The following is a 15828-nucleotide window of genomic DNA, read 5'->3' as shown; positions in this document are numbered from 1 at the left end:
AATCATCAGGGGTCTGGACAGAAGAGAGGGAGAGAAACTGTTCCCATTGGCGGAAGGGTTGAAAACCAGAGGACACAGATATAAGGTGATTGACAGAAGGTCCAGAGGCAACGTGTGGAAAAACTTTTTTACACAGTGAGTAGCTGTGATCTGGAATGCACTGCCTGAAAGGGTGGTGGAGGCAGATTCAATCGAGGCTTTCAAAAGGGAATTAGATAAATACCTGAAAGAAAAACATGTGCAGGGCTATGGAGAAACAGCAGGGATTGGGACGAGCTGGAGTGCTGTTGCAGAGAGCCGGCACAAGCTTGACGGGCTGAATATCCTCCTTCTGTGCTGTCACCATTCTACGATTCCTTAAGATTGAGTCCTTTCCGGCCTCAATCAGTAACTAACTTCCCTGCATTATTTTATATAAATGTATATTACGACCATTACAATTGAATATATGCTTTGTTGGTATTTGAAGTTTTGAATTGCCATTTCAAAATCCAATTCTGACATTTGTTTAGTCTCATCAAACAACAAAACAAATGGTTAGATTTTAATGAGATTGTTCCTCAGCTGACAGATAGGCAGCTAACCTGGCTCTCTCCATTTCAGTCGGCAGCAGACATAATTAACTTCCAATTTTCACCTCCGTCAAGGTATAGGAAAGCTGTACCCTACCTCAAAATCTTCTTTCTCAATTGTTAACACGTATGAAAGCAGACTTTACATTAAAAAAAAAATCAGTTCCATTCAATGCAAGTAAGTTGTGTGGACGTTAAAAGTGTGGCATTTACCTGCGACCATTTTGCTGCGCTGGGAAGCCTCAGAAGCCAATGCATAAGACATAGTGATGATCCGTTCCCGTTCCTGCAGATGTGAATCGAGATCCAAGGAGTTCTCACTGCTGTTGTTAACTCCTGACTGCACATCCTGAACACTGATGCACAACAAAAAACACACATTAATCCTGTGTGCCACATCCAGAAATAATACAGCAGAGTTCATCTTCAGAGTTGCTACAGGTGTGGCAGACCCCTCTTTAACGGCAGGCAAAACAAAGCTATCGTGGATTTTTACCCCAATAATGTAAATCAAAGCAATTATCTGCAGAGAGATTATGCCAAATAGTGTGTGTAATATGTTGCAGTAATGTTGTGAATTAAACATTATATACAGGTCCAGTCTACTTGGCTTCTTGGATGGGGAAGATATCACAACAGTAAATGTGGCCTGTTGGAAGCACCTAGATTCCTGATTCGCTGATAAATTTTGCTCATTTGACCCCATTAGCAGCATGATTTATACACCCACTATGCTACGCCAAACGGTTCCTAAATAATAATATAGGAACTCTGAAATGCAGTGATTAGTAGTGAGTTGCGAGGGGAAAAAAGTGGGAGCACATTGTGGTGTAAATTCCTAAAGATTCTCGATCCTATTTAATAGTTTTAAAATTGCTCGGTGAGACCCAACATTAAAACTCTGAGTTTGCGCTCTTACAATACAGCTTATTTTCATGAATAGATTCTTTTGAGAGTCTAGAGTAAGCACATACAATGAAAAAACATGCAGTTATAGAGAGAGTACCTCAACTTGGCAAGGATGTTTTTGATTTTTTGCACCTTGCGTCTCCGTGCTTCACGTTCCTCATAGGTGAGTGGTTCCTCGGGCTCCATCTCTATGTAACGTTCTGGAATTAGAACCATGTCTGGCTTGGATAACTGTAAAGGAATAAAACAAACAAAATATTAACACGAGATGGGAGGACAGACTGTTGTACTTGGGTGGACACTGGCCGTTTACTTTTGGACACTGGGTTTAAATTTAGCCCAGTTACTTAAAATAAAAGTCACCCATCTTCTGCTGATTGAAGGGGTCCTGCATGAAACTGATTTAGATCATTTCATTGCAGTTCCTAGTGGGCGCAGAAAGGCTAGTGTGGAAAATAGCACACGGGTATAAAAGGGAGTGCTCTTCTGAGGTTCGAATTGAGGAACATTGCTCAAGTAGAATATCTCAAGTTTTATTCCAGTAACTAAATGGGCCAGACCAATCTTAAGTGGCTTGATGCCAACACTGGGTGACCAAATTGGGAAAATGTTCCATTGTTAAGCACAAAATTCGCAAAAAAGTACAATACAATGGTGCAATGAGAACAAATACAATCGTATTGTGTGAACACTGCATTTCTGCAAACTACTAATCTGCAAGTACTGTAATAGATAAAACAAAATCACACAAGTCACACATGTGCAGTCTGCTAGGAATTGATTAAACGAGTGCAAATCCCATGAGTTCTAAGGCCACTATCTCTTACGGCGATACTGATCAGACTTTCATCTAGTTTTATCTCCAAATCCTGTGAATGAGGATTCCTTTTTTTTTGGAAGTGGGATGAAGGGAAAATTATTTTTACTGTGCGAGAGAGAAAAAAACCTATTTATGATTAGTGCTCCAAGATCTTGAGTCCTTGAGTAAAATGAGGCAGAGATAAGGACCAAGGATTAGGGAACCCTCAAGTGTGCAATGAGGTACGGTTGTAGTGAACATAACTCCAGAAATATCTGAAACCAAGTGCTCATGAAAGATAGGCTCTTCTGATTTTTTCCATTTTATCCGTGTGTCGCAGATTGTTACATAGGGCTCAAAATTGGCCAGGGGTTGCTCTATTTTTTTTTGGAGCAACCTGATTTTTCTGGAGTATCTTAAAAATCCCCATTTTGCACATTCAATTTGTGCCAGTGTAAGTGAGGTAGTTAGGAATTTTTTAGTTTAGTTTAGTTTAGTTTTTTTCAAAGGTGGGGGGGGGGCGTTACCAGCCACCTACGCCCGTTTTGGACATTTAGGCTACTTTGGACAGCTAATAGTTACTCCAAACTAACTCAGGCCAGCATATGTGGCCACTTGCAGAAAACCCTTGCGGAGAGTTAAAAAATCAGCGCAGGTAGGTACATCGGAGGCCAGCAGAACTTAATGACTTGACTAAAGAATGTGAATAGGATCAAACAGCTAGGCAGGACATCATATGACAAACTTCGCAAAGTTAATTTACTATACAACAGAAGCATTCATGGAAGCTTAAACTACAAAAATAGTAAAAAGAGACAAAACGTATTTACATAATTTTTTCAAAATATCCAGAAGTACCACCTGCTTGTAATTCTTATGTTCTCCCAGCCGCCTAAGCTCACCCGTCGTCGGTCCGCCCCTTACAAACAACCCTACCTCCCAGGGTCGGGGATCAGACCCTCCAGGGTCAGAACAGCACCTGAGGTCAGAGATCGGACACATCTGGGGATCAGATCTTCCCAAGAGGTCGGGGATCAGACCCCCCACGGGATTGGAATCCCCTACGCCCATGGGGTCAGTAATCGAACCCACCCTGCAGTTTGGAATCCCGCGCCCACTCCCCCCCCCACCCCCCCGACCCACCCACCAGGATTAAAATTCCCCCTCCGCCTTGACATGGGGCCCTGCACCAACCTGTTTGTTGTGGCCTTCTAGCCCGGGAAGGCAGCGGGCCGGCCTGTGCGGGAGGCCACTCGGCCTGGGATGGGGCGGGATGCATCGAGTCCCACGCTGCAGCCGCACACAGAGGCTGGGGGCAGAGCTACTGTGCATGCGCGCACACTCCAACGCGCATGTGCAGAGCTGCCGGCACGGTTTCTGGCGCAGGGCCCTAGCTCCACCCCCCCCAATTGACTGGCCACGCCGCACCATGCCCCGGGAGAGGCAACACAGCGGCCAGAATCGGGGGACATTTTATCGGCAACCTTTTCAGCCCACAAAGTCGGCACATCTCTAGTGAGTGCCGAAAAAAGGGGTGGGCCAATTCTGAGCCCATAATGAGGGGGCCTATTGGGTCTGCTGTTATTACTGCATCTTTTGAAAGAGCTCGGATGAGATGAGGTATGGGTAGTCGTGTAGGTATTTGAACTACAATGCTGTTGCCACTACAGACAAGCTCTTGGTAAGAACTCTGGTGCCAACATCAATGCAAAAGGGAGCTGATTGTATCTGTAACAGGACGGGAGAGTGGAGAGCACCAGTTCCCACTGTCACAGGACAGAGAGTGGAGAGCACCAGTTCAAACTGTCACAGGACAGAGAGTGGAGAGCACCAGTTCCCACTGTCACAGGACAGAGAGTGGAGAGCACCAGTTCCCACTGTCACAGGACAGAGAGTGGAGAGCACCAGTTCCCACTGTCACAGGGCAGAGAGTGGAGAGCACCAGTTCCCACTGTCACAGGACAGAGAGTGGAGAGCACCAGTTCCAACTATCGCAGGACGGGAGAGTGGAGAGCACCAGTTTCCACTGTCACAGGAGCATCCAGTCGTGCCAACTGCCCCCAAAGGAAGTGGAGTGTGGGAAATTGCATTCCGCTTCCATTGAGGGGTGGTAAGGCTGGGGGCGAAAATTCCTGGCCCCAGAAGGTTACCGCACCCAAGATGGGAGCCTGTGCGGGGAGGCAGAGGGAAGATGAGGGGAGACGGGGGCGGGGGATGGAGGGGAGAGTGGTGGAGGTGGGGGGGGGGGGGGGGAGAAACCCAGGGCGGGGGACAGGAGGGGCCACATTGCAGCGAAGGTCTGGAGGGGCGGGCCTGGGGGCTCTGTGCCTCGGTGCGGGGAGTGTTCGGAGTGGGGTGGACGGGTTGACTGCGCAGATGGCGGTTGGTGGATGTGGTGTGGTTGGTGTCGCGGGGGCGTGGCTCCGGGGTGGCCGGGGCTGGGGGCCCGACATCCGGGGGTGTTCGGCATTTGGGAAGGATTCTGATGGGACGGGGCGGGTTGGGTGCGGGGGGAGTGTTCCCGGTGTTGGTTGGGTCTGGAGCCGGGGGGGCGGGGGGGATGCTCTTGGGATGGGGGGTGGGCTGTTTGGGGCTGGGATTGGGAGAGATTTCTTCACTCGGGGAGTTGTTGGCCTGTGGGGTTCCCTGCCGCGGAGAGTTGTTGATGCCAGTTCATTGGATGTGTTCGGGAGGGAGTTGGATGTGGTTCTTGCGGCTGGGGGGTGGGGGGTGTGGAGGGGGCCTGGGTGCTGGGGTGGGTGATCAGCCATGATTTTGTTGAATGGCGGTGCAGGCTCTAAGGGCTGAATGGGCTAATCCTGCACCTATTTTCTATGTTTCTATGTAACATTTTCCTTTGGGACTGGAGCTTGGGAAGAATATGATACTTCATTGCATCAAATAAAGGACAGGACATTTATGACAATGTGAAAATATGCATCGTTGAGGTTTATGACAGACAGCCAACCTTCTGGAGACACTGACTGAATTGTCTGTGGTACAGTAAAAATTTTAATAAAACACAAAGAATTATAGTTACAACATTATAGACACTGCCACAGTCACTTAATTTGATAAACACTATTAAAAGTCTGACAGGATTTCAAGATTTATTTTTTGTTAAAAGTTGGATTCAACTTTGAATTTTTTCAAATATATTATCAGCCTTCATACTTTCTCTTAAATACAGAATTATTCATGTAACATAAAAGCTGTAACATTTTTTGACCCTGTATCCCCTCCCAGCACTAAAAACTCTCATATATTCAATATACACTCAATATATAGTCTCTTAATTCAAACAATACACGAAGTGTTTCTTGTCCCAGCCACTTGGGGGCAAGGGAAAATACTTAATTACATCTTAGTAGCAAACGGGATGTTCACTGACTTTTGTTAGAGACATGCTGATTTAAACCAATCAACTTAAACATCAAACTTGTGCTGTATATAGGTGTTGCATGATTGAGCATCAGTGGTTCAATGGGTAAATTGAACCTTGACTGAACAAATGATGTCACATCTTTCTCTACTTTCTCTCTGATCTCCCCACTCATCTTGTCCATGAGATCCACTTCCTGCTCCCTTGATGCTATTCCCACTAAACTGCTGATCACCCAGCTTCCTTTTCTCGCTCTCATGTTAGCCGACATTGTTAACGGTTCTCTCTCATCAGGTACTGTCCCCTCTCCATCAAATCTATCATCACCCCTCTCCTCAAAAAAACAACCTTTGACCTCACTGTGCTTGCAAGCGACCGCCCCAATTCCAACCTCACTTTGCTCTCCAAAGTCCTTGAACGTGTTGTCACCTCCCAAATCCGTCGTCATCTTTCCCACAATTCCATGTTTGAATCCCTTCAATCTGGTTTCCGCCCTGCCACAGTACCAAAACGGCTCTCATCAAGGTCACAAATTACATCCTTTGTGAATGTGACTCAGGCACACTATCTCTCCTCGTCCTCCTGGACCTGTCTGCAGCCTTTGCCATAGTTGGACCACTCCATCTATCTCCAACGCCTCTCCACCATTGTCCAGCTGGGTGGGACTGCACTCGCCTGGTTCCATTCTTATCTATCTGATCGTAGCCAGAAAATCTCCTGCAATGGCTTCTCTTCCCACTCCCACAGCGTTACCCCTGGTGTCCCCCAAGGATCTATCCTTAGCCCCCTCCTATTTCTCATTTATATGCTGTCCCTCGGCGATATCATCCGAAAACACGGAGTCAGTTTCCACATGTACGCTGACGACACCCAGCTCTACCTCACCACCAATTCTCTCGACTCCTCCACGGTCTCTAAATTGTCAGACTGCTTGTCTGACATGCAGTTCTGGATGAGCAGAAATTTTCTCCAATTAAATATTGGGAAGACCAAAGCCATTGTCTTTGGTCCCCGCCACAAACTGCGTTCCCTAGCCAGTGACTCCATCCCTCTCCCTAGCATCTATCTGAGGCTAAACCAGACAGTTCGTAACTTAGGCATCATATTTGACCGAAATGGGCTTCCAGCCACATATCTGCGACATAACTAAAAGCGGCTATTTCCACCTCTGTAACATCGCCCGCATCTGCCCCTGCCTCAGCTCATCTGCTGCTGAAACCCTCATCCATTCCTGTGTTACCTCTAGACTTGACCACTCCAACACACTCCTGGCTGGCCTCCCACATTCTACCCTACGTAAACTTGAGGTCATCCAAAACTTGGCAGCCCGTGTCCTAATAACTCGCACCAAGTCCTGATCACCCATCACCCCTGTGCTCGCTGACCTCCATTGGCTCCCGGTTAAGCAACATCTCGATTTCAAAATTCTCATCCTCATTTACAAATCTCTCCCTGGCCTCGCCCCATCCGATCTCTATAATCTCTTTCAGCCTCACAACCCCATGAGATGTCTGCGCTCCTCAAATTCTGCCCTCGAGCATCCCTGATTATAACTGTTCAACCATCGGTGGCCGTGCCTTCAGCTGCCTAGGCCCTAAGCTCCGGAACACCCTCCATAAACCTCCCCAGCTCTCTTTCCTCCTTTAAGATGCTCCTTAAAACCTACCTCTTTGACCAAGATCTGCCGTAATTTCTTATGTGGCTCAGTATCAAATGTATCTGCTTTGTCTTAATACACTGCTGTGCAACGCCATGGGACATTTTACTACATTAAAGGCGCTATATAAATAAAAGTGGCTGTTGTGGAATTGAGCCACACATCAGGAATGTTTCATATTTGGTCCCTAAACTGTGATGAGTCAGCTGATGTGCATTTTGGGCACGACTATTGACCTCAGTCTCCCACAATGATGGTGAGAACAAAACATTAATTGGGTTTATATTCCCTTGGGTATAGAAGATTAGGGGATCATCTAATTGAGTTATTTAAGATGATCAAAGGAATTGATGAGGTAGATAGAGAGAAATGATTTGCTCTGTTGGGTGAGTCCAGATCAAGAGTGGGGGGGGGGGGGGTTAACCTTAAAATTAGAGCTAGACCATTCAGGGGTGATGCCAGGAAGCACTTCTTCACACAAAGGGTTGTGGAAATCTGGAACTCTGCCCCAAAATTGAGATTGATAGATTTTTGTTAGGCAAGGGTATTAGGTGTTACGTAACCAAGGCGGGTGGATGGAGTTCAGATACAGATCAGCCATGATCTAATTCAATGATGGAACAGGCTCGCGAGGCTTTATGGCCTATACCTGTTCCTAGGTTCCTGCAGCCCAAAGACTGCTGTTGGAAAGTACATTACAGATGAGAACAGAAGCAAGCTCAGCTGTAGTGCTGTCCGCAGCTGGGTAGCCTGCTAATACTCTTCAAGCTCACACAAATGTAGCTGAGGGCTGTGGTCACCAAAGAACTGAGCCTTTATGAATCACCACCTTCATGACAGAGAAAGGGAGGAAATTGGTCAGGAAATAGTAATCAGCATCAAAAACTCGAGCGGATATGCCCCTTCCTAGCCAAAGGGTGCAGGCCAATTATATTGTTTCACGACTGCATCAGCTGAGAACATTCTTGTTGTATCTGTCATGTATCTTACATTATTATATATAACTGTATCCTAACATGCTACACATGACTGTAATAAGATATGACCTGTAACCACCAGCATACTTTACCACCAGGGGTGCACTTGCAAGAGACGGGTATATACATAGAAACATAGAAAATAGGTGCAGGAGTAGGCCATTCGGCCCTTCTAGCCTGCACCGCCATTCAATGAGTTCATGGCTGAACATTCAACTTCAGTACCCCATTCCTGCTTTCTCGCCATACCCCTTGATCCCCCTAGTAGTAAGGACCTCATCTAACTCCTTTTTGAATATATTTAGTGAATTGGCCTCAACAACTTTCTGTGGTAGAGAATTCCACAGGTTCACCACTCTCTGGGTGAAGAAGTTCCTCCGCATCTCGGTCCTAAATGGCTTACCCCTTATCCTTAGACTGTGACCTCTGGTTCTGGACTTCCCCAACATTGGGAACATTCTTCCTGCATCTAACCTGTCTAACCCCGTCAGAATTTTAAATGTTTCCATGAGGTCCCCTCTCATTCTTCTGAACTCCAGTGAATACAAGCCCAGTTGATCCAGTCTTTCTTGATAGGTCAGTCCCGCCATCCCGGGAATCAGTCTGGTGAACCTTCGCTGCACTCCCTCAATAGCAAGAATGTCCTTCCTCAGGTTAGGAGACCAAAACTGTACACAATACTCCAGGTGTGGCCACACCAATGCCCTGTACAACTGTAGCAACATCTCCCTGCCCCTGTACTCAAATCCCCTTGCTATGAAGGCCAACATGCCATTTGCTTTCTTAACCGCCTGCTGCACCTGCATGCCAACCTTCAATGACTGATGTACCATGACACCCAGGTCTCTTTGCACCTCCCCTTTTCCTAATCTGTCACCATTCAGATAATAGTCTGTCTCTCTATTTTTACCACCAAAGTGGATAACCTCACATTTATCCACATTATACTTCATCTGCCATGCATTTGCCCACTCACCTAACCTATCCAAGTCGCTCTGCAGCCTCACAGCATCCTCCTCGCAGCTCACACTGCCACCCAACTTAGTGTCATCCGCAAATTTGGAGATACTACATTTAATCCCCTCATCTAAATCATTAATGTACAGTGTAAACAGCTGGGGCCCCAGCACAGAACCTTGCGGTACCCCACTAGTCACTGCCTGCCATTCTGAAAAGTACCCATTTACTCCTACTCTTTGCTTCCTGTCTGACAACCAGTTCTCAATCCATGTCAGTACACTACCCCCAATCCCATGTGCTCTAACTTTGCACATCAATCTCTTGTGTAGGACCTTGTCGAACGCCTTCTGAAAGTCCAAATATACCACATCAACTGGTTCTCCCTTATCCACTCTACTGGAAACATCCTCAAAAAATTCCAGAAGATTTGTCAAGCATGATTTCCCTTTCACAAATCCATGCTGACTTGGACCTATCATGTCATCTCTTTCCAAATGCACTGCTATGACATCCTTAATAATTGATTCCATCATTTTACCCACTACCGATGTCAGGCTGACCGGTCTATAATTCCCTGTTTTCTCTCTCCCTCCTTTTTTAAAAAGTGGGGTTACATTGGCTACCCTCCACTCCATAGGAACTGATCCAGAGTCAATGGAATGTTGGAAAATGACTGTCAACGCATCCACTATTTCCAAGGCCACCTCCTTAAGTACTCTGGGATGCAGTCCATCAGGCCCTGGGGACAGGGTCTCGGGCAAGTGCAGCATTCCAGAGCTGTGAAATAAAGGTGCAGGTCCAGAGTGACCTTGACTTCACTACATGCCTTGTGTGAATCTGTACTGAGGGGACAGGACTTTACAGTATCAATAGGACAAAGTTTCTGGTTTAGCATAAGAATTTATATTAGGTGTCAGCCTTGGCTCAGTCGTGGCACTTTTGCTTCTGAGTCTCCAGAGATTTGAGCACATAATCTAGTGGAGCACATAATCTAGGGTGGAGCTTTATTGCAGTGCTGAGGGAATGCCGCACTGTCAGAGGTGCTGTCTTTTGGATGAGATGTTAAATCGAGGCCTCATAGATCCCATGGTAAAGTTTGCTCCCAGTGTCCTGGCCAAGATTTTTCAATCAACTAAAACTAAAACAGATTATCTAGTCAGTTAACTCATTGCACTTTGTAGGACCCTGCTGTGTACAAATTGGCGAATGTGTTTTCTTACATTACAACAGTGACTAAAGTTAATTGGCTGTGCAGTGCTTTGAGATGTCCTGAGTTTGTGAAAGAAGCTATATAAATGCAAGTTCTTCCTTAATTTTCTTCACAAGTAGATAATTAGGAGTCATACTCAGTAATATTATTACCTCTTTGCTGAGATCCAGATCGTAGTCTAGTGGTTCCACATCAACTTCCACCACTGGTACTGACTTTATAGGCCCATCCTGAAGACAATTATGCTCTCCTTTCACCGCTTTTTCCAGTAACTGTAAATCAAACTCTTGTTCACGTTTCCACTAAAGGGAACAGACAAATAATTTCAATCTGTTAACATACTGCAGAGGCAGAATATACATCCCTGGAGTGTAAATGCATGTTTTGATTTGAAGAAGTCTATTACTATAAAAGACAAGCTTCTATCTTAAGTCCAATTAAAAATAATTCTAGCTATTTATAATCCTACCCACACCATTCACAATTCTGAAGGAATATAGGGCAGGTTGGATCGATTTGGCATTGTTTGTATTAGCTACATGCTATACCTCTTCACCATGACCGAGGCAACTTCCAAAACTCAGTTTTCCGGATTGCAGGAACAATCTCCTCAGCTCTGTGATGTGGGATTACTGGAGGAAATAGCCTAAACAGACAAAATGGGCTGAATGGCCTCCTTCTGTGCTGTAAACCTCCATAGTATTGTATAGATACAGCGAGACATTGCAGCTGGGCCCAGCACTTCTCAAAATATTCTGATATTTTAATAATCATTTGGATACAGCTTTGGAGGGTTTGGGAGGTGGGAGAAAGACTTTTTTCATATTAGTTAATATTTATAGGCTATTTTTGTTTAGCATTACAGAGCCGGGTGTAATGTCATAGCAAGAGGAAATCAGGGAAAAACATAGGACATGTTTTCATCATGTGTTGTGGTCAGTGTCTGGGTATGTAAAAGTTTACTAACTATAAATGTGACAAAATTTCCATTAAATTTTGGCGTTATTGATAGAACATCTTAATTCAGGCTATTTTTGAGCAGACACTGTGACTCTGGCCTGCAAACATCATCTCCATTATGACTTTTTGTTGTAAAGGTACCATTTTGTTCTTCAAGGGATCTCGTAGCATTGAGACACTACAGAGATGGCACACAGTTATATGACTGCTTTCAAATCAGCCATTCAGTGTAACTGCACCACACTTTAACTGAGGGACAATGAGCTACAAAGATACTGAAGTGGCTGACTGATCTCCACACGAGACTGTCATTATGTACAGGAATAAAGGCGGCAAAAGGATGGCTTCCAAAGGTTTGAGCACATACTTGATACAACATAGCAAACCTCTTGGTCAAGGTAAAAGTCCCAGTGACTTTTGCCTTCTGTTTTATCACTATTTACAATGTCTAATGTCAGAATCAGTTTCACTATTTGAAAGATATAAAGTTAATCAATTATAACAGGCATAAGAGGAAGTGCTTATTTTGGATGTGTACATATCACAAAGATCTTTAAAGTAATTTCATTACAATGACGAAGGATAGGATCGGAGAGATTCTGGAAGTAACACATTGAAATAGAACCATAGAATGTTCCAGTCTGAGCTGAGTTAGATGATCAGGGCAATGACAGGGCTAATCCACCCTGGGCTCGAAAGGAAAGAAAAATCAACCAGTATCCCTATCCTAATCACTAACCAATGACAATCACTGTAAAGTGCCTGTGTGTGGATATTTAGTGAGGACAGGGTTAAATTAGATTGTAATGCCTTCCACAGTCAAATAGCCTGCCAATGCTCACTGTATAAGCTAACAAATGAAGAAGGGCCACTTGGATGAGCTGCCCAGTGCCTCTAAAGATGCAAATTAACGTCACTACATTCAAAAGAAAATTAAAAAATAAAGAATTATTCAAGAGTTTTTAGTGACAATATTGCAAACCAAATTAAACTAAATCACATAGTATGGGCTCAATTTTCCCCAATTATCTGCGCCGTTTTTTTTGGGAGTAAACTAAAATCTCCAAGTTTCCTCAAAGTTTCTGTGCCTGCGAAATTCACTTAGGTACGATTTTTTTCACCTCATTGAGGGCGTAACCTGCCACCCGTGCCAATTCTGGCCATTTAAGCAAGTTTGGTTAACTATGATTTTTCTTAAGACGGCTTATGTGTCCGCTCTGAAAAACCTTCTGGGCAGTTAACAAATCAGCACAGAAAAAAGAATCAGCACAGAAGATCCAGTTCCATGGCCGGGATAGCAGCGCCAGAGAGGGATAGAGTGATGGCTTTTCGGCCTAGGCTCGGAACAGCACCGGCTCCGGGGGAGCAAGGGAGGCGGGAGGGGTGGGTCCCTTTCCAATTCAGTTTACAGGATAGACTTTTGGCACAAAGACTCTTAATATTTTCATGTTGGTAAGCTGCTGCCTTAAATAGCAGCAATGTACAGGGTGCTTGTACAGGTTGCTGTGAGCTGGCCAGAATGTTTTGTCTGTTTCACTTTCCAGCCTCAGCCCGCAGTGTGTCCCTCGTTACCCTGGCAACCCGATCTTTTTGGCGCAGACCTTGGGTTCCACCCACATTCACAAGTTAAAACCGGGAAACGTACAACTTTTTTTTTGGCATATTCGGGCCCCAAAAAAAAACGAGCATAACTCTTCAAATACGCCAAAAAACGGCATTGGGGAAAAGTGAGCCCTATTCTTTAAATTACTGGCAAAATAAAGGACATAAAAATAGGATTTTTCTGGAGAACTCAATGGTGGAGCTTTTTTGAATTAAAATTTTTTTTTTTTTATTGTAAGCATAACTAGACAATAGATATGGTAACCTACAAATCTTGGAAAAGCTGCCAAACATTTTCAAAAAAGCTGACACAGCCTGAGAAAACCGGACAGCTTAAAAGACAATGCACAAATAAAAACTGTCGTGGATAAAGACTCTAGCCACTGCTTCAGGGCAACTGAATTATGTTAAATTCCTATTGGATTGGATTTCAGGATTTTTACGAGCATCACCTTCTGCAATTCAGTCTGTTTACTGTGAATTATTGCACTTTGGTCATCCAAAACCCCAAACGATCTATCACTGTCTGCAGCTAAATTCTCCACACGGGTTTGGATGGGCAATGCTTTAAAGCTGGTTAATAAACCTGACCAGGCAGGGAATATGAAAAAAATGCACACAAATAAGGAGGGAAAAGCAGTGTGGGAAGGAACATTCTCAATTACATTCAAGATTCCACGTTAGTTACTGGGCAGTCTGGAAGAAATACTCAAGGATCAGTAAACCTGCAAAAGTCATCGCCATGGAGTGAGGTCAGAACCACATTATGTTTCTCCTATGAGATTTTGCTTCTTACATCTTCAACAACATTTTTACAGCAGAGTTTGAAACTCCTTATGAGGTTATCAGGACTCTCAAACAAGAAACCAATAAACTGCATGCTTTAAACAGTGCATTGCCTAGTCTAAAACCGTGGAAGCTATGAGATATATGTCAAAGAATGGTTGTGCAATATATGTGTGGGATTGGGTGGTGCAGTGGGTTTGAACAACGCTGTCTCCGCAAGATCCTGCAAATCCCCTGGGAGGACAGACGCACCAACGTTAGCATCCTTGTCCAGGCCAACATCCCCAGCACTGAAGCACTGACCACACTCGATCAGCTCCACTGGGCAGGCCACATTGTTCGCATGTCAGACACGAGACTCCCAAAGCAAGTACTCTACTCGGAACTCCTTCACGGAAAACGAGCCAAAGGTGGGCAGAGGAAACGTTACAAGGACACCCTCAAAGCCTCCGTGATAGAGTTCAACATCCCCACCGACACCTGGGAGTCCCTGGCCAAAGACCGCCCTAAGTGGAGGAAGTGCATCCAGGAGGGTGCTGAGCATCTCGAGTCTCATCGCTGATAGCATGCAGAAGTTAAGCGTAGGCAGCGGAAGGAGCGTGCGGCAAACCAGTCCCACCCACCCTTTCCTTCAACCACTATCTGTCCCACCTGTGACAGGGATTGTGGTTCTCGTATTGGGATTGTTCAGTCACCTAAGAACTAATTTTCAGAATGGCAGCAAGTCTTCCTCGATTCCAAGGGACTGTCTATGATGATGATCGGTTTGAACGCTGCCTTTTCACCTTGGTTTGTTAGCAGCCCAGATTGGAAATAAAACAGTTGTTATAAGAACATAAGAATTAGGAACAGGAGTAGGCCATCTAGCCCCTCGAGCCTGCTCCGTCATGGCTGATCTGGCCGTGGACTCAGCTCCACTTACCCGCCCGCTCTCCAACCCTTAATTCCCTTATTGGTTAAAAATCTATCTATCTGTGACTTGAATACATTCAATGAGCTAGCCTCAACTGCTTCCTTGGGCAGAGAATTCCACAGATTCACAACCCTCTCGGAGAAGAAATTCCTTCTCAACTCGGTTTTAAATTGGCTCCCCCATATTTTGAGGCTGTGCCCCTAGTTCAAGTCTCCCCGACCAGTGGAAACAACCTCTCTGCCTCTATCTTGTCTATCCCTTTCATTATTTTAAATGTTTCTATAAGATCACCCCTTATCCTTCTGAACTCCAACGAGTAAAGACCCAGTCTACTCAATCTATCATCATAAGGTAACCCCCTCATCTCAGGAATCAGCCTAGTGAATCGTCTCTGTACCCACTCCAAAGCTAGTATATCCTTCCTTAAGTAAGGTGACCAAAACTACACGCAGTACTCCAGGTGCGGCCTCACCAATACCCTATACAGTTGCAGCAGGACCTCCCTGCTTTTGTACTCCATCCCTCTCGCAATGAAGTCCAACATTCCATTCACCTTCCTGATTACCTGCTGCACATGCAAACTAACTTTTTGGGATTCATGCACAAGGACCCCCAAGTCCCTCTGCACCGCAGCATGTTGTAATTTCTCCCCATTCAAATAATATTCCCTTTTACTGTTTTTTTTCCCCCCAAGGTGGATGACCTCACACTTTCCGACATTGTATTCCATCTGCCAAACCTTATCCCATTCGCTTAACCTATCTAAATCTCTTTGCAGCCTCACTGTGTCCTCTACACAACCTGCTTTCCCACTAATCTTTGTGTCATCTCCAAATTTTGTTACACTACACTCTGTTCCCATCTTCCAGGTCATCTATGTATATTGTAAACAGTTGTGGTCCCAGCACTGATCCCTGTGGCACATCACTAACCACCGATTTCCAACCCGAAAAGGACCCATTTATCCCAACTCTCTGCTTTCTGTTCGCCAGCCAATTCTCTATCCATGCTAATACATTTCCTCTGGCTCCACGTACCTTTATCTTCTGCAGTAACCTTTTGTGTGGCACCTTATCGAATGCCTTTTGGAAATCTAAATAC

The 15828-nt window shown here is 45.1% G+C and overlaps 1 protein-coding gene across 4 annotated transcripts in view; it reads right to left on the bottom strand.

Annotated features, from left to right (window-relative positions):
• Positions 1-15828, bottom strand: part of plekha7b (pleckstrin homology domain containing, family A member 7b) — a 612799-nt gene that overhangs the window by 15464 nt on the left and 581507 nt on the right. For all 4 annotated transcript variants that reach the window (XM_070899897.1, XM_070899898.1, XM_070899899.1 and 1 more), the window contains 3 exons: positions 10619-10768; positions 1579-1712; positions 786-928 (listed from right to left, as the gene is read on the bottom strand). In XM_070899897.1, coding sequence (XP_070755998.1) covers positions 786-928; positions 1579-1712; positions 10619-10768 — 427 coding nt within the window. The remainder of the gene's footprint in view (positions 1-785; positions 929-1578; positions 1713-10618; positions 10769-15828) is intronic.

Source organism: Pristiophorus japonicus, chromosome 14 (genome assembly GCF_044704955.1).
Source record: "Pristiophorus japonicus isolate sPriJap1 chromosome 14, sPriJap1.hap1, whole genome shotgun sequence".
Lineage (NCBI taxonomy): Eukaryota > Metazoa > Chordata > Chondrichthyes > Pristiophoridae > Pristiophorus > Pristiophorus japonicus.
Note: the sequence above shows the minus strand (reverse complement) of the source record. Positions and strands in the feature narration are given on the sequence as shown.